This window comes from Macrobrachium rosenbergii, chromosome 41 (assembly GCF_040412425.1).
Source record: "Macrobrachium rosenbergii isolate ZJJX-2024 chromosome 41, ASM4041242v1, whole genome shotgun sequence".
In the NCBI taxonomy this organism is placed as follows: domain Eukaryota; kingdom Metazoa; phylum Arthropoda; class Malacostraca; order Decapoda; family Palaemonidae; genus Macrobrachium; species Macrobrachium rosenbergii.
Genome location: NC_089781.1, coordinates 55,208,813 through 55,235,916, shown reverse-complemented (window position 1 = coordinate 55,235,916; position 27,104 = coordinate 55,208,813). Strand labels below are relative to the sequence as shown.

Here is a 27,104-nt window from a genome sequence, read left to right as displayed (position 1 = left end):
CCACATTCAGGCTGGGTAGGGGGCAGGTGTGTGCATCATAGTTGCGTTGCACTTAAGCTGCTCTGGCAGCAGCTCTGCAGCCAGAGTTGTGGGCCTTTTCTTGCCAATCTTCCATGAATGACTGAGGTTGGGCAGGCACGCAAGTACAGAGAGGATGACTGTACAGTACCTGGGCAGGGGAGCGACCAGAGTGGTTGGACGTGTTTCCTAACTCAAGGAGGCCACGATCAAAGTCCTTGCAGTCAATGTTTCCTGCAGGGGCCGTATTGAGGATCAAGTGCTTGATAGCCTTGACAGCGGCCTTGGCATGTCCGTTAGACCGTGGGTAGTGTGGCGATGAGGTTATGTGGTGTACGCCCCAATACTCTGTGAAGTTGGCAAATTCTTTGCTGGTAAGCTAGGATCCTCCATAAGTGCATAGGCACAGGAACACCCACCTCTCTGAAGTAGCAGCAGAAGTGCCATATGGTCGAGGAGGCAGTGGTGTTGCGCTTGCAAAGATCGACCACAGGCCAGCTGGAGAGGCGGTCAGCACCCACAAGAAATGACTTCCCCGCTACCTGGAAGAAACGATCCAATAAAAAAGATAAAAATACTGTCAAGGGCTCCTGCTGTTGGCTGGGATGCAGGACCTGGCAGGGTTTGCAGGCAGCTAACGTGCTGGTGATGTCCGAGTCTATCCCAGGCCAGAAGACAGTTTGTTGAGCCGGAGGTTTGGTAGCCTCAACACCTTGGTGGCTGTCATGGAGTCTGGCGAGTGTGTGGCGACATAGAGCTGCAGGAACCAGTATTCTTGCTCCATAGAACGCGAGGTTACCATCAATAGAAAGGGCTTCTCACAGTATGGTAGTAAGGAGGCGTGCAGGTCGTACCGATTTGTGGGGAACCCAGAATTGATGCAGTCACGAAGGTGAACATAGGTGGGGTCAGCCTGTGCTGTTATTGACATGTCCTGCAGGGTCCAGTCGGCATCGATGGTTGGGGCATCCTTGTCCTTGGAAGCTGATGCAGCATTGATGACGGACCTGACGTGTGCTGTTACCTCAGCACAGCCAGTCATATCCTCAGAGGTGGGATAGCTGACTGGTGCACGGGAGAGTGCATCTGGTATGCATAGTGACTTGCCGGCATGCCATGCCAGAGTAAATTGATATTGCAACATGTGCTTCTTCATTCACTGAAGCCGTGGGTTTTCGACCATGTCCAGTGTGTAGCTGTTGATGATGGGGACCAGTGGACGATGGTCAGTTTGCAGGGTGAAGGTTGGCAGTCCTTTGAGGTATAGGCAGCACTTTGTGAGGGCCCAAGATACTGCAAGCATCTCCTGCTCAGTCGTCACACACCTCTGCGAGAAAGTGGGATCTACATTGGACTACTTGGAGACGTTCGGAGCATTGGTCCTGGAGGAGGGCATAGCCTATCCCACAGAGACGAGATGTGCCGGTCTGGAGAATGGTCGGCAGGGTTGGGTCAAAAGACACAAGAATAGGCAGGCTTGAGAGTGCTTGCTTCACATGTTTGAAGTCCTTACCATGGTCTGGTGTCCAAAGAAAAGAGTGTTTGGGGCTGATGAGTGGGTGAAGGGGCTGTACGGTCAGTCAGGTTGGATGGTGTTGGAAAGTCTTGTAGAGCAGCAACTTGTCCTGGATCAGCAGCGATTCCTTCTTCAGAAAGGTGAAACCACAAAAATTCACTCAGGGTCTCTGCCACTGTGAACTTGTCTCTGTTGAGAATGATGCCGTGTTTGTGGCAACGGGTGAGCAGTTCATGGATCCTTTGGTAGTGTGTCATCAACACCCTTCACGCATTTCTTCATGCCCTGGAGAGCTAGGTCGCCACGGTAGCAATAGGCATCGCCGGTGGCGGTGGAGTTGACAGCATGGATAGCAGCTAAGGGCGTGCGTGAAGGGTGGGCTGATCGGGAGACGTGCGTTCAGCTGGTGAGATCCACCGTGATGTGAACTCCCATGGCCTTTGGGGTAACGACTAGAGGGTGGCACCATTCCGACGGCTCATCTCCACAAGGTTTGATGATTCCCTGCTGGACCATGGAGTCTAATTCATTCGTGACATGTTTATGGAAAGCATAGGAGATCTGCTGTGGGGTATGAATGGCGAGTGGGACCGCATCCTCCTTGAGGTGAATTTTCATGGGACGGCCTGCCATCGGCCTTAGTGGAGCTGCTTTAAGGTCTTCCTTAGACACGAGCATATCCTAGAAGGCTTGTAGGAAATATTCTCGGTCCTCAGCAGGGGTCGTGTTGGCATGGGCGGGTAGCTCCTTACATTGGTTAACATGGGTGACCTGTAGTACCGGCTGCGGAAAGCCTGGCAGGATGATGACCAACTCCTTGCAGAGTGCATAGGACAGGAGTGGCATCTGAATGCTTTCGTGGACTTGAATCGTGGCAAGGCAGGACTGCTTGGCCAATGACAGGATGGCCTTAAAGGTACCTAAAGCTGGTGTCATCGTTGACCCATCTGCTGTGAGGGTCACTGACGTGGCAGGAGGCTGTAGCTCGTTCCTGGAATGCGAAGTAGTTCCAAGTGCTGGGGGCTCATCACTAATATATCAGCTCCTGTGTCAGGCAGCATCATAATCTTGGATGTCTCATCTCTGTAGGTGAGAGCAAGGGATATGGGAGACGGTGAGGGGCAAGTTGTTGTGGAAAGGGTCTTGACCTTGTGACAGTTGGAGGACTTGTTAGAAGAGGGCGTGGCATTGGGCAGGCTGCCCTGCTTGGTGCTCATCTGCTGTCGACAACACTTGTAAATAGGTAAAAACTCAGCCACAGTGTCTGCATGTGGCCTTGCTGGCAGGTCACTTTGGGCTCCTGCGCCAGTGTCCCTTGCCACTACACTTTTTTTGATAAACTACTAAAATACTCGGGTAATGCTCGAGTTATGATAATACACCGTATGATAATTCGATTTTGCAATGGGTTAAGCAGTTAATACCGATACGACAATATTATTTATAAAGTATTTTTAAATTTCGCACGGGCTCAGGCAGCAGCGTAATCAGGCAGTGAGAGAGACCAAATTACAACAGACAAACTTTTCCTCCACATCTTTATCCCATCTTCTAGTTAAAAAAGTAAAAGAGAATGATAAAAGTATTGTTAGTAAAGTTATACTCTTGCGTAAATGCGTACAGCCATAAACAACCGACCAAGAAACTGTAGTTTTGCTTATAACTGAATCGGATTACAACAGCCGTTTACCTGTATTTCAACCCCTGTACGGTAATAAACAATTACCGTAGGTTATGGCACAAATGACGTTAATTAGAATAGGACTGATATATTTTTACATTATACCCTTATTCGGTATAGATAAAAGATCCTCAAGGAAATATACTGCTAAATTTAAGCTGCACATTGTAGCTGAAGTTGAGAAAGCTGCTAATGACTAAACTGTAAATTATCGTGCATCAGCAACATGGATGAAAGTCTATCGTAATTAAAATGTGAGAGAAAGTATTTTCATCAAAACTACTGGGCATGAAAGAACACATTACTGCTATTTTTAAATTGATAAACGATAAATATGTAAAAATAAAATAAAATATTATGATGAAAACAAGTGAAAATAGCGAACAGAATCTTGAATTTTTTACAGAAAACAAATGCTAAATAAAAATCATCAATCGTCATCTATTCACGAAAATAGATAAATTAATTTCACAACAAGACGTATTTTAGTTATATTTCAACTTGAAAACACTTCGTATAATGAAAAATAACCTTGCCCCTTATAAATAAAGTATCTAAACTCTAACTAGAAGCAAGAAAATCTCTCTGAACTGAGTTAAATGCAGCAAAATAAACACAGCATAAACATTTCCAAACCAAAATATTTATCGCTATGATCGCAATTTATAATACAAAAGCAATATAATAATATACAATATGATTGGATACAATGAATTAGGGCGTAACATTTTAAGAGATCCATGGAAAAGATGCATATTCGTTATGTTGACGTTTGTATAACACGATATGCGAATATAGAGTACAGTATAATGTAGGCTACGCTACCGTTTATGTATGCAATATACCTTAGTGTAGGCTAAGCTAATTCTTGTTTGTTATTCAATTTCTCTTTGTACTGAATTATCATAAGTCACTTTGCATAAACCTCCAAAATTAGCTGATATCAATAATTATACCGGTATGTAAAGATTATATTTTATAGTGTAGGCTAGGCTACCATATATGTATATAGTACATGGTACCGAATACCCTAGTGTAGGCTAGGCTATGTTCGAGATACGTTTTGGTATTTCGTTTTTTCCAATGATGGTTTTTCTTTTTTAACCTAGCCCCATCGTAAGTAGGATAATACCTGTATAAGCATTTTTAGTTTGTTTTATGTGTGTTTGAACTATCAAAATAGGCAGTTCTAAGTGTTATTAGAGGGGTTCTAAGAATTTGCTGGTTTTAGCTATTCGCTGAGGGTTGTAACGCATCCCCATGCAATAAATTTTACTGATTATATATATATATATATATATATATATATATATATATATATATATATATATATATATATATATATATATATATATATATATATATATATATATATATATATATATATATATATAAAATATATAATATATATATATATGTATGTTTTATATACATATACACACAGAAACACTAATGTTTTCCATTCTGGATGGGAAACAAATATACTGATAAAAAAACAAACTGTTTCCAAACTTTGTTTCAAACTTTGTTTCCAAACAATTTCCAAACTGTTTGCAAACTGTTTGCAAACTTTGTTTTCAAACAGTGTTTACTAGTGTGGACCGGCCTTTAGTATAAAGTAGTTTAACCAGACCACTGAGCTGACTTTCAGCTCTCGTAGGGCTGGCCTGAAAGGTTAGAATAAAATACCAGGTCTAGGCTTGAGGCCAAGTACTGGGACCCATTAGGTCATTCAGTTCGATGAAGAACAAATTAAAATGAGATTAAAAACTGCTCATGGGCACATGTTCTCATACTGAACACATAGACACCATAAATATATTTACTCATGAAATTCATAATAAATAATATTTAAAAAAAAAATTTTAGTTTGACAAATGCTATAAGGGTTTTCGTCCTTATTATTTACTTGCTTTTATATTTTATTAATTAAACCACAGTTACTCATGAACAACAAAATCGGAATGACTGAAAATGTAAAAGATTCTGACAAAATTCCTTTCACTGATTTATTTCCAAAAGTTGGCAATCATTGTTGGTCATACTTTGGACACTCACATAACACGCTGACCATTATTATCACCTTGCACTGAGTACTCGGGAGATGGGCCACGTGGGCTGCTCATTAATTGCCCATGTGTCAGACGAGTATGGCCTATTCTGAGACGTGTGCACGTCTCTCTCTCTGATATGATGAACCCATTTTTTTATCATTAGGTTTTATTTGTTTTAATTTATTATTTTCAGGTTCCTCATTCCATATATATTACCATTTATTTATGATACCCATCTTTATATGTGTTACATAATCAGTAACAGAGATATTCACATTTGATCTTGTCATGTGGGTCGTCTCCTCAGACGACTGTGACTCAGATCGCAGATTTTCTGTTATATCAGAGATCCTTTAAAGGTTTGTCTTCCTGTACCATTAGAGGATACAGGGCCACGCTGGGTTCCATCTTTAGACACACAGGTTTGGATCTGTCGTCAAATCAGGATATTAGCGACCTTATCAAATCTTTTGACACATCCAAGCAGAGGAAGTTAGACTCGGTTGCCTGGAATCTCGATGTAGTCCTGAAGCGTCTTTCTGGTCCCCCTTTCGACCCCCTTCATTCCACACCTTTCCAACTAGAAAGATCCTCTTCCTTGTCACTCTAGCAATGGCCAAGTGGGTCAGGGAACTGCAGGCAATTGACAAAAGGATTGGATTCTTGCAAGGAGGCACTGTCTGCTCCTTTACTCTCGGTTTTCTGGCCAAGAACGAGGTACCGTCCAAGCCCTGGTCCCGTTCTTTCACCATCAAGAATTTGATGGAGATCCTTGGCCCAGAAGAGGAAGAAAGAGCTCTTTGCCCTGTGAGGGCCGTAAGATATTACTTGGATAGGACCGAGAAAATCAGAGGACCTTATAGCAACCTCTAGTGCTGTATGAAGAGTCCTTCCCGAACCCTTTCTAAGAACGCATTGTCGTTCTTCTAAGGGACCTTATTACCAAGGCACATTTACGGATTGAAGAGGATATCTTGCCGTCAGTTAAGGTTAAAGCCCACGAGATCAGAGCTTAAGCTACCTTGTTAGCTTTTAGACATAACTTGTCTATCTCTGCCATTTTACAGTCACTTATTGGAGGTGTAAATATATTTTCGCAATGCATTATGTACATGAAGTGAAAACAGTGCTCGAGAACTGCAGTACTTTGGGTCCATTGTCAGTGGCTGACATGGTATTAGGGGATGAAGCGTAGAAAGCATTCCTTCTATCCTCTTTCTCTTTCCCTTGATATAGGGTGTCGAGTCTTCGGGGAGCCTGGGGTTTCCATGTAACTGGAGTGCCCACCAGTTTTTAGTGGATGGGTGGTGGTTTTTTTTATTTCAGTGTAGATGACAGTGTTGTCTGGTTGTGTTTGTTGTACTGCTCCCAGGGCAAGGGCACTTACTGATGCTTTGCTGGCCACCAGATATGTCCTTCGCTGCAAAGCTCCCACTTAAAGTAGGGGCACTCCACAGCTATACCGCCACACCACTACTGGTTAAGATGAGCACTAAACAGAGGCAGTATCTACCTGCAGTAGCTCTCTTACCAGGTAAGGAAACAACAAGCATAGTATCAGTGCTAGCACTTTTTCTATTTCAAATTCATTACCATTACTGAATGTTTTGGAGTAGATTATGTCCATGTATCCCACCTCCTGTCAATGTGGGATTCAGCTATGTAAATACTTGGTGAGTTACTTATATGTAAGTGTTATTTTCATGATTACAAAGTAATTATGGAATCAGAGCCCTCCCTCCTCCCCTCTCATGGACATAAGGGCACAAACAAATTGAGCTCTTCAGCTATGTTCCTCTTGTTCTCCAATAGTGGGCGGGACTAGTCACCTACATGAAAACAATAGAAGCACTACCGCAATTTTTAAAATTTAAGCTGCTGTGTGAGTTGAAACTATATGTAATTACTTGGTAAGTATATATGAAACTTAATTTTATCATGAAAATAACATTTTTGTTGGAAGTACAATGTGCTAGTGTTGCTTATTGAGTAAGCTTCATTTTCTGAAACCCGAACAATTTTCAAAACCAAAACTCAGTTGGCCCTTAAGACTTTGGACAGGAGGTTGTGAACCTGTATCATTATTTCTGTGGGAACAAATAGCATATGTTGAAAAGTAATTTGTATTTTTCCTTGGTACACACCAAATCCTTTTATATAGTTAACCTACCCCCACTGCCCCACTTGGTCCATGTGGCAGAAGGAAAAGTGGATAGCTTTATGGTAGATGAGTGAGGGGTATTCCTCTACTCACCCCCTCTTTACTGTCAGTTATTTACGTTGTTACCAAGTTCAACAACCTATTACAGCGAAAGCACCACTGGATTAGTGATGCATAGTATCGAGGATTTCCCTGATGCTGTGTTATCTTGTTCAGAAATACTTAACAAGCCTTGGACGGAATTTCCTTAATAGAAACCGCCATCATGGGCAAACTGGACCAAGGTAGCCACATTGTTGCTACCTGGCAAAGGTTTGGGAGTCTCAAATGAAGGACCATAGTGCCCAGAAGGAACAAAAAAAAATGCTTCAGAGAAAGGAGGATGGCCCTATGAGGGTCCTCCACAGTATCAGATAATTGCATTGAGAAACTTAGATACTCTTTCAAGAGATCCCTTATGCATAAATATAGTCAGTGCCCTTGGGTCCTCAAGGTTAAGGAGAGAAAGCTCAGTGGCAAGGTCACTTCATGCTCAATATTGGAAGCATCTCTCCCAATGTATGACTTTTGATCTCCATTGGAAGAGTGATATAGGGGGATCTTGAAATCCAATGTCTTGGCATTCTGGCCAGGACATGGAATCTCCTTGAGAAAAAGAGAGGAATACACTCCTTGCACTACCTCTGAAACCTTGGACCCAAAGGGCTAATGTAAATCAGCCCATTCCTTCTTGGTTTACTGCCCAGAGCATGTTGTTAATTTTACTTTTCTGACAACTGCCTAAACTCAACTTTATACCAAGAGGCCTATGTATATGGCAGGTAGTATATGCCATTTTACTGGCAAACTGTGGATTATGCAGTTTGTAGTTGGGAAAATAACATTTGGGTTAGCTTATTAGCACCAAGGCAAGAAAAAAAGACCATGAGAAACAGTCAAATGTGAGCCACATATATTTGTCAGATAAGTGGGATGCACACATGTATGAAACAGACCAAAAATTTGTGTAAGTATATAGCTGTAACAACTGATAAGAGACAAACTCAGTGGTGACATTCTTTTAGTGATAATATAATTATTAGTATCTTCCCTTTAAATCATGACTAAAGCAGAGGTACCATTATCAGGTTCATCTAGCTTAAAACTGTATACTATAACAACACATGAAGGATAGAAGTCTCTATCCTGCCAAGAAAGTACCCATGAATATCAAAAGTAACAGGTTATACAAATGTACAATCTTGACATCTGATTAAGCAACCAAGACAGTAATAGCTCTTATGCATAATCTAGAGATATTGCAGTAATAATACAGCCTTGTAATGCTCTGGTATTCAGGTAAGAGCTAGCCTAGCAAATCGGATTTAAAATACCACCTATGTAAATTTATATTTGATGGCCCAGTATTTATTATTGTTAATATTATTCAGAAGATGAACCCTATTTATATGGAACAAGCCCACAGGGGCCACTGATATGAAATTCTAGTTTCCAAAGAATATGGTGTGCATTAGGAAGAAGTAGGATGAGGTAAGGGGAAATACAGGAAGAAATCTCGTTAATTAAAAAAGAAAAAATAAATTAATTGTTAGATAAAAAATGTAGTAAAATGCAAAGAGAATAGTATTAGGGTAGTAATGCATTGCATCTTCGCTTGAACGTCTGAAGTTGTAATTGTACAACATCATCAGGGAGTCTGTTCCAAATCCAACAGTGTGAGGAATAAAGGACCTCTGGAACTGGGAAGTTCTACAGTGAGGCACATTTACTGCATATTGGTGTTACTGTTCAGCAAATCTGGTTGCTTTCAGCAGGAAAAGGGGATCAGGGATCAATTGAGAATGTGAAAGTTCTCTGTTAAAATACAACTTATGAAAAATTGACAAATGAGACCACCCACCAGTGGTCCAAGTCATAACTACTGATATTAGGACTGGTGGTCCAAGTCATAACTACTGATATTAGGAAACAGAAACCTACCATCATGACCACTCTATCTAAAAGAGATAAATCTCTGGCAGAAGCCAACGTCCATAACGTACCAGAGAACAGTTTTCTAGTAAAGGAAGGACAAATGACCCAAACAGGTTGCATTGATTTTATCACTATTATAAATATAGAGGCCATTCGTACAATACCTAACTTTTGTGCAACATTTGCTGACACTTTCATCAGATGTTTTTCAAAATTAAGATGTGAGTCAAAAGTTACACCTAGAATAGTTAAAAGCTTAAGACTCATTCAGCAGAGTCCCATTGATTTGGAGGGGAGGATGGGGTGGAAAGTCTGTACGAGATCTGCTAATCCATGTCCCAATTGAGACTAAGGGCAGCTTCATTGGCATACAGTAAAGCTCCCGTATTCACTGTCTCACAATTCGCGGATTTCTCTGTGGAACATATATATGCAGTATTTGCTGAAAATTCGCCCATTTGCAGTATTTTTCACTGATAAATATTCTCTAATTACTGTATTTTCATGTCATTTTCATGACTAAATGCACTTTTTGTGATAAAACTAGGAAAATACTGAGGTACCCAGGTAGTGCTCGAGTTACAATAATTCGCCTTATGATAATTTGATGGGTTAAGCAATTAATATAGATACAACAATATTTAGAAAATATTTTTAAATTTCCCGTGGGCACAGGCAGCAGCATACAGTCAGGCAGCAAGAGAGACCAAATTACAATAGACCAACTTCTTTTCCTCCATCTTTTTATCCCATCTTCTAGTTAAAAAGGTAAAAGAGAGTGATAAAAGTATTGTTAGTAACGTTATATTGTTGCGTAAATGCGTACAGCCAAAAACAACCAAACTAGAAACTGTTGTTTTGCTTATAACCAAATCGAATAACAACAGCTGTTTTGCGTGTATTTCAACCATCATATGGTAATAAACAATTACCCAAGTTATAGTACAAATGAAGTTAAGTAGAATACGATTGATATATTTTTACGGTATACCCTTATTCGGTATTGATAAAAGATTGACAAGGAACTATACTGCTAAATTTAAGCTGCAAGTTGTAGCTGAAGCTGAGAAAACAATGTTCAAGCTGCTAATGACTATAAATTATCGTTCATCGGCAACATGGATGAAACTCGACCGTAATTAAAATTGGAGAGGAAGTATTTTAATCAGAACTACTGGGCACGAAAGAACACGTTACAGTAAACCTCCCACATTCGCGGTCTCGCGATTTGCAGACTCACCCATTCGCGGATTTCTCTATAGAATGTACATACGCATTATTCGCTGAAAATCCACCCATTCACAGTATTTTTCACTGAGAAATATTCACTAATTACTGTATTTTCATCTCATTTTCATGACTAAATGCACTTTTTGTGGTAAAACTGTTAAAATATTCAGGCAGTGCTCGAGTTATGATAATTCGCCATATGATAATTCGATTTTGCAGTGGTGTAAGCAATTAATACTGATACGATAAGGTTTATTAAATATTTTTGAATTTCGCGTGGCTGCAGGCAGAGAGAGAGAGAGAGAGACCAAATTACAATAGACCAACTTCTTTTCCTCCATCTCTTTATCCCATCTTTTAGTTAAAGAAATTAAAAGAGAATGATAAAACTATTGTTAGTAACGTTATACTCTTGCGTAGATGTGTACAGCCATAAGCAACAGACTGAGAAACTGTTGTTTTGCTTATGACCGAATCGGATAACAACAGCCGTTTTGCTTGTATTTCAACCATCGTACGGTAATACACAATTACCGTATTATACAAAAAATGACGTTAAGTAGAGTAGGACTGATATATTTTTACATTATACCCTTATTTGGTATGGATAAAAGATCAGCAAGGAAATATACTGCTAAATTCAAGCTGCAAGTTGTAGCTGAAGCTGAGAAACCAATGTTCAAGCTGCTAATGACTATAAATTATCGTTCATCGGCAACATGGATGAAACTTGACCGTAATTAAAATTGGAGAGAAAGTATTTTAATCAAAACTACTGGGCATGAAAGAACACATTACTGCTATTTTTACGCTGATAAAAGATAAATACGTAAAGCTTATATTATGATGAAATCAAGTGAAAAGAGTGAATTTTTTTTTTTACAGAAAACAAATGCCCCCAAATGGCCAATGTCATCTATCAATGAAAAAAATAGCTAAGTTAATTTCACAATGAGACGTATTTAAGTTATATTTTGACTTAAAAACACTTTGTATAACGAGAAATAACCTTGCCCCTAATAAATAAAGTATCTAGAGATTCATTTACGCTAGTTATAAGCAAGAAAAGCGCTCTGAACTGAGATAAATACTGTAAAGCGAAATAAACTTACTGCTTAATTAATTTCCAAACCAAAACATTGATTGCTATGATCAAAATTTATAATACAAAAGCAATATAAGAATATATACAATATTATTGGATACAGTGAATTAAGGCATAACTTCTTAAAAGATCCATGGAAAAGATGCATATTCGTTATGTTGATGTTTGTACAATACGATATGTGAATATAGAGTACAGTATAATGTAGGCTAGGCTACCGTTTATGTATACGATATAACATAGTGTAGGCTAAGCTAATTCTTGTTTGTTATTCAATTTCTCTTTTTATTGAATTATCATAAGTCGCTCTGCATTAACCTCCAGAATTAGCTGATATTAATAATTACTATACCATGTATACTTTATAATGTAGGGTAGGCTATTATTTATACATGGTACTGAATACCCTAGTGTAGGCTAGGCTATAATTGAGATACGTTTTTTCCAATAAATGATGGTTTTTTTTTGGAACCTAACCCCATCGTTAGTAGGATAATACCTGTATAAGCATTTTTAGTTGTTTTTGTGTTTGAACTATCAAAATAGGAAGTTCTAAGTGTTTTTTGAAGGGTTCCAAGTATTCGTGGGTTTTAGCTATTCGCGGGGGGGTTGTGGTACACATCCCTAGTGAATACGGAGGGTTTACTGTACTGCTATTTTTATGCCTATAAACAATAAATACGTAAAGCTTGTATTATGATGAAATTGAGTGAAAATAGCGAAAGGAATCTTCATTTTTCTTTTTTTGCACAAAACAAACATGCCCCCAAACGGCCAACGTCATCTATTAAAAAAAATAGCCAAATTAATTTCACAACGAGACGTATATAAGTTATATTTCGACTTAAAAACACTTTGTATAACAAAATAACCTTGCCCCATAGAAATAAAGTATCTAAAGATTCATTTACACTAAACAGAAGCAAGAAAAGCGCTCTGAACTGAGATAGTCATGGCGAAATGAACTTACTGCGTAATCAATTTCCAAACCAAAACATTGATCACTATGATCACAATTTATAATACAAAAGCAATATATAATATATACAATATTATTGGATACAGTGAATTAAAGCATAACATTTTGAAAGATCCATGGAAAGATGCATATTCAATATGTTGTTTGTATAATACGATATTATGTGAATATAGAGTACAGTATAATGTAGGCTAGGCTACCGTATATGTATACGGTATACCATAGTGTAGGCTAAGCAAATTCTTGTTTGTTATTCAGTTTCTGTTTGTACTGAATTATCATTAGTCACTCTGCATGAACCTCTAGAATTAGCGGATATTAATATTGGTAAACATGGTACTGAATAACCTAGTGTATGCTAGGCTATATTCGAGATATGTTTTTTCCAAGAAACGATGGGTTTTCTGGAATCTAACCCCATTATGAGTAGGATAATATCTGTTTAAGCATTTTTAGAGTTTTTTATAGTTTGTTTGAACTATCAAAGTAGGCAGTTCTGAGTGTTTTTAGAAGGGTTCTAAGTATTCGTGGGTTTAAGCTATTTGCGGGGATGGGGTTGTGTACACATCCTCCGCGAATACGGGGGTGTTTACTGTACTGTTATTTTTATGCCTATAAATGATAAATACGTAAAGCTTGTATTATGATGAAATTGAGTGAAAATAGCGAACGGAATCTTCACTTTTCTTTTTTAAACAAAACAAACATGCCCCCAAACAGCCAACGTCATCTATTAAAAATAAAATAGCTAAATTAATTTCACAGCGAGACATATTTAAGTTATACTTCGACTTGAAAATACTTTGTATAACGAAAAATAACCTTGCCCCATATAAATAAAGTATCTGAAGATTCATTTACACTAAGTAGAAGCAAGAAAAGCACTCTGAACAGAGATAAACATGGCGAAATAAACTTATCGCGTAATCGATTTCCAAACCAAAACATTGATCGCTATGATCAAAATTTATAATACAAAAGCAATATATAATATATACAATATTATTGGATATAGTGAATTGAAGCATAACATTTTAAAAGATCCATGGAAAAGATGCATATTCGTTATGTTGATGTTTGTATAATACGATATGTGAATATAGAGTACAGTATAATGTAGGCTAGGCTACCGTATATGTATATGATATACCGTAGTGTAGGGTAAGCTAATCCTTGTTTGTTATTCAATTTCTGTTTGTATTGAATTATCATAAGTCACTCTGCATGAACCTCCAGAATTAGCAGATATTAATATTTGTATACATAGTACTGAATACCTTAGTGTATGCTAGGCTATATTTGAGATAGGTTTTTTCCAAGAAATGATGGGTTTTCTGGAACCTAACCCCATTGTGAGTAGGACAATATCTGTATAAGCATTTTTAGAGTTTTTTAATTGTGTGTTTGAACTATCAAAATAGGCAGTTCTAAGTGTTTTTAGAAGGGTTCTAAGTATTCACGGATTGTAGCTATTCACGGGGGTGTGGTACGCATCCCCCGTGAATACAGGGTTTACTGTACTGAATGATCTTGTTTTCCAGGCAAGCAGCCATATCACTTGTATACACTAAAAATAACAGTGCAACTCCAAACATAATAGGTCTTGTTTTGCTAAAGATCCCATCAACAGCAACTCGTTGCTGCCTGCTGGTAAGGATATCTTGAAGTGAACCTAAAACATATCCACCCACTCCAAGATTCTGAAGTTCATAAATAAGTGCTTTGTGATTTACTAAATCAAAAGCAGCACTAAACCCTTATCAAGGTTCTTCTTGCAAATGGCATGTTAAACCTAAAAGATCATTGCAGGTACCTAACTGCTTCCGATATGCATATTGACTATAAGCAAACAATCCTTTAGATTCCACATACAGAGGAACCTTGGATTTCGTACATAATCTGTTCCAGAAAGTCTTACGTAGTCTGTATCGTACGAAAACGGAAGCAACAATTCCCATAAGGAATAATGTAAATCTAATTAATGCATTGCAGACACCCAAAAATATTAACAAAACAAAAAACAATAAGAAATTAATATAAATGACTAATGAAATGGATGAATGAACATTTAACAACCCTCTTACCTTTATTGAACACTCTTGTTGGCGTTTGGAAGACAGAGGAGGGGAGAGGGAGGAGGAGAGGTTATTATTTGGAGGGGGAATCCCCCTCCATAAGGACTACATTTATCAAAAACTATCTGGGGTTACCTCCCCTCCCCTTTTTGTTTTTCACTGGCACTATCTGGGTTACTTCCCCTCTTCATTTTATACTGGCAGTTATGGGGTTACTTCCTCTCTTTGTTTTTTACTGGCACTAGGATCAGCTTGAGAGTCACTGGACCCTGATGCACAACAAAACTGTCCATAGACATTTGTTTCTGGTGTCTCTTTAAGATTTGCCTAAATTGGTACAGGTATTGTCATTAAACATGTTGGAGACATGGATTATAACATCTTTGTTGGGATGATAATTCTCCACAAAATTTTTTACATCACTCCACTTTGCAAACATGTCCTTAATCACTGAAGTAGGCGCATTATCCCCTCTCTCTTTCTCCTCTGATTCCTCCTGTGCCGTCTGTTGCTGTTCGTGCTGAAGGTCTTGCAGCTATTCAGTGGTTAGCTCATCCCCGTGGCCTTTCACTAACTCATCCACATCCAAGTCCATTGACTTCCTCTAAGACACAATAGATTCCACAACAGGCTCAAACCCATTCCACAACAGGCTCAAACCCTTCAAAATCCTTCACAAGGACACATTCTGGCCAGAATTTTCTCCAAGCAGAGTTCAGGGTCATTGAAGTCACTCCCCTGCCAAGCCTTGTTGATAAGGCTTATGCAATCGAAGATACTGAAGTGATCCTTCTAGAACTATCTTAGGGTCAATTCAGTGTCCGAGGTCACTTCAAAGCACCTTTGAAACAGTGCTTTGGTGTACAGTTTCTTGAAGTTTGCAATGACCTGCTGGTCCATGGGCTGGATGAGAGGAGTGGTATTAGAGGCCAAGAACATCACTGTTATGAATTTAAACTCATCCAACAATTGGTCTTCCAAGCCTGGAAGGTAAGCAGGAGCATTGTCCATTACCAGGAGGCACTTGGGTGGCAGTTGATTCTCCTGGAGGTATTTCTTCACCATAAGGCCAAACACTTCATTGACCCACTCAGTGAAAATTTGCCTCGTGACCCATGCCTTTTTGTTAGCCTTCCACATCACAGGTAATTTATTTTTAATAACTGTTTTTCTTGGACACTCGGGGAGTTTCTGAGTGATACACCAGTAAAGGCTTCACTCTGAAATCCCCACTGATGTTTGCACAGAACAAGAGAGTTAGCCTATCCTTCATAGGCATGTGTCATGGCAGTGCCTTTTCCTCCCGCGTGATGTAGGTCCTGTTTGACATTTCCTTCCAAAGAGGTCTGTTTCATCACAATTGAAGACTTGTTGGAGGAGGAATCCTTCAGCCTCTACACACTTGTTGAAATCCTTAACAAATTTTTCAGAAGCCCATATGTCAGATCTTGCAGCCTCCCCTTGCCTTACAACACTGTGTATGCCCATTTGCTTTTTGAACTTGTCAAACCAGCCTCTGTTGGCCTTAAATTCACTAACAGCAGTACTCCTTGTGGGCATTTTCTTAGTGAGATTGGCATGCAACATCCTTGCCTTCTCCCATTAACTGTTTTTCGTTGAACCAAACTAACAACAACTTCTCAATGTCTTTGACTATTTGCAATCTCTCGTTCGTTAACAACGTTACCCCTTTCACAACGTCAGCTTCCTTGATTTCTTTTTTCTTCACTAGGATAGAACTGATCATTGATATGGAATTCTCATACATCGTAGCGAGATCAGCCACGCATACACTACAATTCCTTTCTTAAATTCAATTGTGTTTCTCGCCTTCTTTACCGAAGGGCTTTACTCAGAACTTTCTTTGGCCCCATTATGGCTTATTTAGCAGTTGCACTCAATAAAAAAGCACAAAAAACAATGAGCAAGTGGGGTGATGCAGATAAATGCTTGAGGTGATGTTCATTCAGCGAGAAACAAAGGCAAAATGGGTCACTACAGCGCATAGGATGCTTTGTTTGGGCGCTTGGTAAGGGGCCTAGTCATGCGCTAGTCATGTTTCCAGTTGTATGATATCTAAGCAGCTGTACGGAACCTGGGACACAACTTTGATAAAAAAGTTGATGAAAACCGAATCATACAAAACGAGGGTTTACTAAATCCGAGGTTCCACTGTACTTAACATAGTACTTAACATGATAAATTCTATTTGCAGGATGGCGAGACAAAAAAATGGTGTAATTTTCATGTGAATGATTTCATCTCCATGTGTAGCATTTGGTCTGTTTGTCATGATAAGCTCATCTGCGTGTATCATCAATCCATATCTTGTCATTTGTCCTGAATGTGATGACCTTTCTAGGGACATACCTTACTAAAATAGCCATCAGCATTTCATTTAGCTTCTTCTTGAGGTCTGGATCTGATACAGCATCTGAAATATTAAGTGCGTGACATGCTTCAATAATGCTATCCCAATTGGCACTAGATTTTAGCCAGACCATTTTTCCAATGGTGGAATTAGCAATACTGTATACAGTAAACCCCCTGTATTCATGGGGGATGCATACAACACCCATCCGTGAATAGCTAGAACCTGCGAATACCTAGAACCCTTCTAAAAACACTTAGAACTGCCACTGCCAATTTTGATAGTTTAAACACACAATAATAAAACTAAAAATGCTTATATAGGTATTTTCCTACTCACGATGGGGTTAGGTTCCACAGTAAACCTCCCGTATTCACAGGGGATGCGTACCACACCCCCCTGCGAATAGCTAGAACCGGCAAATACTTAGAACCTTTCTAAAAACACTTAGAACTGCCTATTTTGATAGTTCAAACACACAATACGGCACTGTGAGCACGGTTTCCGGCTTGTGAGTGATGCACAAGACCTAAGAGATGTGGAAATCTTGGCCAACCTGTGTGCTGTTGCTACATCTGTGTGTGAAGCATGATTGGGAAAACCAGGTAGATGCTATAGGCAAGGGAAAGAGCCCTCTTACTTTAAGTCCTTTTATACTGTCACCATGTCAAACCAAGACTGTCTATTAGAGAATTCTTTTATGTTGGTTGGTTTGTTGTAGGACAGACAATGGCTACACTATCAAAATAATTTATTTGAAAGGATAAGAATTTAATTTGCATAAATCAGGTTTTGTAATTATATATTAATAGGTTTTGGATTTATCAGAAACTCTTGTATACTGCTTGTTTTACTCTTTTCTGTGATTTTTTTTGATTAATTTAGTTTTATCTCTTGAATATAGATGCCTGTGAAAGTGCATTAGTCATCGAGGGGTCTCAAGAAGTAACTTTTGGAGGAGTTCCCTTAGACCCTGCAGTTGCCTACAAATCAATTAGTGCTATAATAGCAAGTGTAAGTCTTCTTCAAGAAGAGCACAAGAACCATGAGTTGAAGTTACTCCACACAATGAAATATGGATCTAAGTAAGTTCAATTAAATTCTCTTTCTTTCCCTTGCAGTAGTATACAGTAGTATATTATATATATTATATATATATATATATATATATATATATATATATATATATATATATATATATATATATATATATATATATATATATATATTACAGTCAGACTGTGAAACCAGGGATTTCACAAAATCCCTGAAATTTTCACGGAATTTCTGAAATCATCAATTCTCTTAGGGACATTTGATCCTTGAGGGGCTAGTACTAAACAGGGCAAAAAAGTCACAACTATTTTCAAATAATGATAATAATAATACACTGTAATTACATTCATGCATTTCTATAGTAAGTCATGAAAAATTTTAAACAAACAAATTTCAACCCTGATCTTCTCCTTGAGTCTTGGAGCTCAGGGGGTGGGTGAACCTGTCAAATATGTCAAATTACTTGACATTTCTGACCAAGGGTAAATGTTGCCACTATGTGATAAAATCAGTTTCTCTTTTTTCCTTCCTTCCCCTCTCTCTTCTTCCTGTGCCAGCACATCTGGCTGAATGTAAATTAATGGTAACTCTCTCTGTTTTGGCTCGAAGGATAGAAGTATGTATGTATATATTTTTAAGGGTACTAATGTTTAACCCTTAAACGCCTATTGGACGTATCATACATCAACTAAAATTGTCTGTTGGGTGCCGAGTGGACGTACCATATGTCGACTACAAAAAATTTCAACCTTCGGTCAATTTTGACTCGACCGAAATGGTCGAAAAACGCAATTGTAAGCTAAAACTCTTACATTCTAGTAATATTCAATCATGTACCTTCATTTTGCAACAAATTGGAAGTCTCTAGCACAATATTTCGATTTATGGTGAATTTTTGAAAAAACTTTTTCTTACGCACGGCGGTAACTTGGCCGAAAATTTCATAAATTCTTTCGTCATTTTGTCGTAATTTTTGCACTGTTCTATATTAGCCGTTACATAAATTTTTATATATGAAAATGTGTGCAATTTCATGTACACTACAGCAAAAATACAACCCATGGTTGTAGCTTTATCAGTTTGGAAATATTTTCATATAAACCACGATAACTGCCAAAATTTCAACCTTCGGTCAACTTTGACTCGACCGAAATGGTCAAAAAACGCAATTTTAAGCTAAAACTCTTACGATCTAGTAATATTCAATCAGTTACCTTCATTTTGCAACCAATTGGAAGTCTCTAGCACAATATTTTGATTTATGGTGAATTTTTGAAAAAACTTTTTCCTTACGTCCGCGCCAGAAATTCTTTCGTCACGTTGTCGTAATGTTTGCACTGTTTTATATTAGTCGTTACATAAAGTTTTATATATGGAAATGTGCGCAATTTCATGTAGAATACAACAGAAAATAACTCATGGTTGTAGCTTTTATCAGTTTTGAAATATTTTCATATAAATCACGATAACTGCCAAAATTTCAACCTTCGGTCAAATTTTACTCGACCGAAATGGTAAAAAAACGCAATTATAAGTTAAAACTCTTACATTCTAGTAATATTCAATCATGTACCTTCATTTTGCAACAAACTGGAAGTCTCTAGCACAATATTTCGACTTATGGTGAATTTCTGAAAAAAAAAAAAAATTTTTCCTTACGTCTGCGCGCTGTAACTCGGCCGAACATCTCAGAAATTCTTTCGTCATGTTGTCATAATGTTTGCATCGTTTTACATTAGTCGTTACATAAACTTTTATATATGAAAATGTGCGCAATTTCATGTAGAATACAACAGAAAATAGCTCATGGTTGTAGCTTTTATCAGTTTTGAAATATTTTCTCATAAATCACGATAATTGCCAAAATTTCAATCTTCGGTCAACTTTAACTCGACCGAAATGGTAAAAAACGCAATTGTAAGCTAAAACTCTTACATTCTAGTAATATTCAATCGTTTAACTTCATTTTGCATTAAATTGGAAGTCTCTAGCACAATATTTCGATTTATGGTGAATTTTAAAAAAACATTTTCCTTACGTCTGCGCGGTAACTCGGCTGAACATCACAGAAATTCTTTCATTTTGTTGTCGCAATATTTGCACCGCTTTAAATTAGTCGTTACATAAAGTTTTATATATGAAAATGTGCGCAATTTCATGTACAATACAACAAAAAATAACTCATGGTTGTAGCTTTTATCAGTTTTGAAATATTTCCATATAAATCACGATAAATAGAAAAAATTCGACTTTTGTTCAACTTTAACTCGACTGAAATGGTCGAAAACTGCAATTGTAAGCTAAAACACTTAAAGTCTAGTAATATTCAATCAATTAGCTTCATTTTTCAACAAACAGGAAGTCTCTAGCACAATATTTCGATTTATTGTGAATTTTAAAAAAAAAAAATTTTTTTACGTCCACGCATTACGAATTCATGCATCATTTTGTGATAATATTTTCTCTGTGTTGCTTTGATCGTTTTAAAATTTGTTATATACCAAAATCATCGCAATTTAGTGTACAATACAACTAAAAAAAATTAACTCATTAGCTTTAACTGTTTTGCCTACAGCGCGATTTGTATACAATTATATACGAGTTTTTTTTTGCACTGTCATATATTCCAATATTTATATATGATAATGATATTTTTTTTCATTTCTGATGGTTGCATACTAAACTTCAGGCAATGACAAAAAAATGAGCCAAAAATGAACTCTTAATCTTAAAAACTAAGCGTGCTGCAATTTTTTGAAAAAAACTTTTTTTCCGCTTCGGCGCTAACTCACCGAACGCCGCCAGCATACGGGAGACATTTTTGTAAATAGGGCTTCGGCGTTAAAGGGTTAAGATGACTTTGAAATATTAGTAATATAATTTCAAAGATTAATATAGTAATAAATACAATAATAATTTGAGGTATATTCAATGTAGGATGATACTTGAAGTTCAATATAGGCAGTTGTAAGTATTTTTAGAGGGAGGGTTCTAAGTATTCATGGATATTAACTATTCGCAAAGGGGGGAGTGTCTGGAACGCGTCCCCTGCGTATATATATTGTGACGAATGAAACTTCGTTCCAAGCATCCTCACCCGTTTTTACATCCGTAACGTAAACAGAGAAAGAAATAAAATTCATTTCAATTGTTTTAATCACCAGAACTGTGGGTTCTCATTCACCCCTTCATAAACTTGCTCCCTCATTCCCAAAATGGTTATCCGTCATTCCCAAAATGGTTAAGCCTTCAATCCTTCTCTCTGATCAAAATGACTCCCTAAGGCCTTGTTTCCAGGTGACCTTCGAAGAGGCCTTCCTCAACGGCATCAGGTAACAGGCAAGGGAGGAGCCAAAAGAGAAAGTTGGCGCCTCACCGCCTGGGCCATGGTAAACTCTCCGCAAGGTCTGACTGGATGCCATGTGCTCACTATGGAAAACGAGGCGAATATTGACCTTTTGCGCCATCTATCTGAATGCCCAGGCGTAATCCCCCGAGGTTAGAAATAAATGATGCAACCGTAGTCGAGAGAGGGAAGCACTCGGAACTCCACCAAGGGCAGATGCCCTTACCGTTGCCTGTCCCTTGTACCCTTCACATGTTCAACCCCGATGTTCGAACCACTATACTTTTGTTGTGGCATCCCCTTAATTTCCTCCTCCATTGTCTGTGCCCTATTGAACGAGGACCTCATCATCTTGACGAAGGTAATATACCAGAATAAGGTTTCTTAGTCACGATTCCTGTTATTTCTCTGTCTGATTTATTTTCTATTTCCATTGTGTGATCACCTTCAGTAATTTGTGTTGGTGCATCAAGTGTTAACGTAATTATGCATTTAGTGTTGAACTGAGTTATTTGGCACCATCTGTGCATTCCCTCAGTTCCCTTTGAGCGTCTTATTAGCCTTGCAAATAACCGTTTTGCATATCTTGCAGATGGGCCCTGGCTGTGGAACCACTTGGCTCTATCCCATGTGCAGTGGCCTTATGCCAACCCCCTTAATCTACCTCTCTGCGATGTCTCTGTTATTAAGATATCATCGACGTAGAATATTCTCCTGTGTAGGATTCATTCATTTATCAGGTCCTTATTATTTTCTGCCCAGTAATTTGTCATTCTTCTGATCTGTGTTTATTATGTAAATATAATTAGTTAAGAGAACCCTTGTTTACATAATCTTCCCTCACATGAAGAAGACCCTAAGCCACAATATTTCCCTTGATTTGTTTGTGTATGAAGTTGCCGTAATCTATTTAGCCAGATGTTTTAATGAAATACAGTAGATTTCTTTATAATGTGAAGAAGTCCCAGTGTTTATCCGTTGCTGCCCAGAATTCCTTAAGTATCTGAGGTATATTCGTAGCAATTAGCGTTCCTTCCCAGCATACGTGCAAGTTGCAGTAGCAACTTACCAGCGGAATAGCAACTGCTAAGCTGGTCTGCATAATTAGAGATGACCCTGGTATCATACCCCCTCCATTTTAAGCACATCAGAAGAGCCAGTTCCACAGCTCAAGTACGAGTTGAAATATTTTGTTTAGGTTTATGCTAGGTGTGAAAAGTGACTGTAATCAGTGTTGGGTAATTGATAGCCATGTGCATGCCAATTTAGTTCATGAGAAGAGAGAGCATATTAACCATTCCACGAGATTTTTGTGCTATCTCATGTTGGCTGCATGTTTTAAGAGTAGGAAGCCAGGGAGCAACTCAGTCGAAGAGTTAATAAAAAGGAATAGAGCCCCTATTCCTTCATCCATGTGATAAGGAAAATTGGAAAGTCCTGAATACCCTGATAGGCACGCTGTAGGCGACCACCAAGGCTTTGACTCCAGCTATTTTCACATCGCTGGATTTATCCTCTCTCTCTCTCTCTCTCATCTCTCTCTCTCTCTCTCTCTCTCAAGACCCACCCACCTGACTCATTCATTGACTATTACTATTATTAGTCACATGTGAGCTAAGATTCGTTTTGATAACGGAGAATAACAATTTCTTCCTTTCCCTACGCATAACCTCTCGGCAGTCTGGACTGCCCCGTGCATGTCAAGATTAAGCATTTTTGTCTTACCCTAGTGTGTTGGAGATTTTAATATTTTGATAGGATCAATGTACTGTTTTCATTGCACCACATTTAAATTATATTGACAGCACAAGGAAAATTTCCTTTACACACCATAAGTGTATAACCTGTAAGCCTTTTATTGGTTTTGCAGCGTCTCTCCACAAATAAAGTATACATAAAGGCTTACGGCAGCCTGGGCTAAATTTTCGTTCATTAAGAACCCTTGAGTCTTTCAGACACCCTGGAATTTGAGTCTTATTTAGACATATTTTCATTCATTACGAACCATTGAGTCTTTCAGACACCCTGAGTTTGAGACTTATTCAGACACATTATCTCGTTCTTTACGAACAATTGAGTCTTTCAGACACCCTGAAATTCGAGTCTTATTCAGGCATATTAATTTTCATTCATTACAAACAATTGAGTCTTTTCAGACACCCTGAAATTTGTCTTAATCAGACATATTAATTTTCGTTCATTTCGAACAATTGAGTCTTTCAGGCACACTGAAGTTGAGTCTTATCCAGACATATTAATTTTCATTCATTATGGACAATTGAGTCTTTTCAGACACCCTGAAATTTAAGGCTTTTCAGACAACTTGAGTCTTTTCAGACAGCGCGTGTCTGTTCAGACACCCTGAATCTGTTCATTTCGAACACTATTGAGTCTTCTGACATATTGAACCTGTTCACTCGAACAGCCCCGAGTCTTTTAGACATATTTAAACCAGTTCATCGCGAACAAACGTGAGTCTTTCGAGATACCTCAAGGCTATTCAGACACCCTGAATCTGTTCATTTCAAACAATGTTGCGTCTCTTCAGACATATTGAACCTGTTCACTCGAACAGCCCTGAGTCTTTTAGATATATTGATTTTCTAAAGGGTCACACCCATATAAGCGTTATCTCAGCAAGATGAGGACTTCAGGTTCTACATGTCCACTGGAAAGGACATGGGACTGTCAGGACAAGCCTTGTGGGATTGGGTCCAAGAGAGAGTAGACGATACCAAAGCGGAAAGAGAGACAGAAAGGCAGGAGGAGAAAGAAAGAATAGCCCAGGAGAAACGAGAAGAGTCAGAAAGATAGGAGAAGGATAAAGAAAAAATAGCCCAGGAGAAATGAGAAGAGGCAGAAAGAAAGAAGGAGAAAGAAAGAATAGCTCAGGAGAAACGAAAAGAGGCAGAAAGACAGGAGAAGGAGAAAGAAAGAATAACCAGGGAGAAACAAGAAGAGGCAGAAAGACAGGAGAAGGAGAAAGAAGGAATAGCCTTGGAGAAACGAAAAGAGGCAGAAAGACAGGAAAGGCAGAAAGAAAGAGCTCATCAGCTTGCAATGGCAGCTCATGACATGCGCAACACACCAACACCCTCGCTTCACTCATCCCTCAGCATTGAAGGCTTCCTCATAAGAAAATGGGACAAAGCCGAGCCTGATGCCTGGCTTGACCATATTGAAAAGGTCCTGGTGACCTTTCAGCCCTCTACTGAAGAAGTGTCTCTGATCTTGGGAAAACACCTTGAAGGGAAGGGTGCCATTACATTCAATGCTCTCCCCCTTGAGGATCAAGGAAATCTTGCCCTTGTCTGCCAAGCCTTTATAAAAGCTTTTGAAATAACTCCTGACCCTTGGAGGAAAAGGTGGAGAAAGGTGGAGGAATATGCCCAAGGAATCAGGCCAAACCTGGTCTGAGTGGATTTTTAAAAGACCCAAGCCTTAAAACGATGGCTAGAATCTCTCAAAGCCACAAGTGCAGATGAAATCTTTGAACTCTTCCAGCTTGAGGACTTTTTACATTATGCCCTGCCAGCCCTTGCCACCTGTCTATGTGACAAGGTGCCTAAGACGTGGTTGAGTGCTGTCGTTGGGCTGACATTTGGGATATGCATCATCCCCATTTTAGTTCCCATGGAAGAAGATTATATCCCTCCTCGCCTGCCTCAACCAACTCCCAGCAACCTCCCAAGAATGAGCACCCCTATAAGAAACCCATATGTGGGCATTGTAAGGGAACAGGGCACCCCACTGAACAGTGCCACTTGAAGGCGGAGAATCAGCCAGAAGACCCCTCTACGTCCTCAAGTGGGACAACACCCCAACAAGCCATGCCTGGGTCATGGACAAAGGGTAAAGGGCCTGCTCCCTCCAATTGGACAGTGCCAGGTAAAGATTATAGCTGGACTTATTGCCCTGCTTGCAAAGTCTATGGGCACTCTGCCCAATGGACAAAATGCCCTAATAAAATAATAAGTCAAGTACTCCTGCCCTTACCTTGGCAGTCACTGACCCAACATCCTTAGGTCCTCCAGCCCAGGGTCCCATTTATGTGGCACCTCCCCGAGGGAGAGGCCCCATCAGCCAGGTCAAGGCATTTGAAGATTCTGTCACACAAATGTCCCTCATAAGGGAAGACAAGGTTCCCTTTGGAGCCACCATTAACAGATGTAAACTTGTCACGATTGAAGGTGTCAATCACTGTTAAGATGATACTTCCTACTGTTGAGGATCACGAGACCCCATAGATCTGAGATCTGCAACCTCACAGTAGCTAGATACATTCCTGGAGGTTATGACATCCTCCTGGGACAGAACTTTCAGTCCCATCTAAATTACAGAAATCCAGGGGTCCAAATCCCCCAAATCATTCATTAGGCATGAATAAGCATCAAACTCCTGCATTCATTCCACTGCCAGTGCCACCTGAGTACGATGTGCTGTGGGCCCCCCCATGCCCCAGTGCCAGTGCCAGGGCCCCAAATAGATCTCCCTCCAGGAAATCCCAACCTCGATTCACAATCTCTGCCAGTGCTACTTGCGTGCACTGAGCAGTGCCAAGCTCCGTCCGTCTTGAACGACGAGCAAATTCCAAATCAAATGTTAGTGCCTGACTCTGCCTTAGTGCTAGTGTCAGAGCACGCCCCCAATCTCCATTCCAGAGATCCCAGTCCAGGTCCCATCTCTTCTCCCAGCTTGGCTCCGCTACCAGTGCTGGTAAGAGAGCAGATCCTTCCGACCACAGTGGAAGCTCACCCAAAGATGCGGCCTCACAACCTGTGCATGAGCTGGTCATTCTTACCTGTGAGCCTCTCAAGCCCCCCACGACTGCTTCCTCTCTGTCTCAGTCTGCCACAGACACAACAGTGAGTAAGGATTCTGCCATGTCTCAAATGGCAGATGAACTCGAGGAGCTGCAACAGATCATGGTAGGGCTTGTAAAGAAGGCCCCTGCGTCAGCCATCAAGGAAGCCGACACAGGTGGCACTCAGATACCCTCCTCAGGCTCGATTCCACCGATTTCCCTGGCCAAGACAAACCGCCCACCTAAAGGTGGTCCACAGAGGAAATATCATGGGCGTGGATAATTCCAGGTAGCTTAAAGAGAGCCACTGAGCTCTCCTGGCACCTGTGCCAAGGTGGCACAGTGCCATCCCTTTTCCCTACGAAGACTTTGGCACCTCTATCCAGAAGAGGATGTCAGGGTCCTTCACCTATTTATTTTCCCCATAGCTCTGTAATTTATTCTTTTCCCTTTAACATTTCCCCTTTCTTATTTTTGATTATTACTCACATTTATTTCACACCTTACCAAGGCCCACATTTTACTTTAATTCCCTCTGCCAGTGCAGAGTGCCATTGACAGATATTCCAATTTTATAAGTCCTATGACTTCCCTTTCATACCTATCACAGCATGATACATTTAAGATAAGATATGCCATAGCCATTAGGTATTACTATATGAGTGCCAACTTGGCACAGTGCCATTTTCATAGATGTGGGCAAATGATCCTGCCAGAGGAGTCACGCCCTCTGG

The 27,104-nt window shown here is 39.3% G+C and overlaps 1 protein-coding gene across 5 annotated transcripts in view; it reads left to right on the top strand.

Annotated features, from left to right (window-relative positions):
• RasGAP1 (Ras GTPase activating protein 1) overlaps window positions 1-27,104 on the top strand; it is a 933,257-nt gene that overhangs the window by 780,612 nt on the left and 125,541 nt on the right. For 4 of the 5 annotated variants that reach the window (XM_067084371.1, XM_067084369.1, XM_067084372.1 and 1 more), the window contains one exon: window positions 18,069-18,249. In XM_067084371.1, coding sequence (XP_066940472.1) covers window positions 18,069-18,249 — 181 coding nt within the window. Of the gene's footprint in view, window positions 1-18,068; window positions 18,250-27,104 lie in introns of those variants that run through there. The other variant, XM_067084374.1, reaches the window with a different exon arrangement.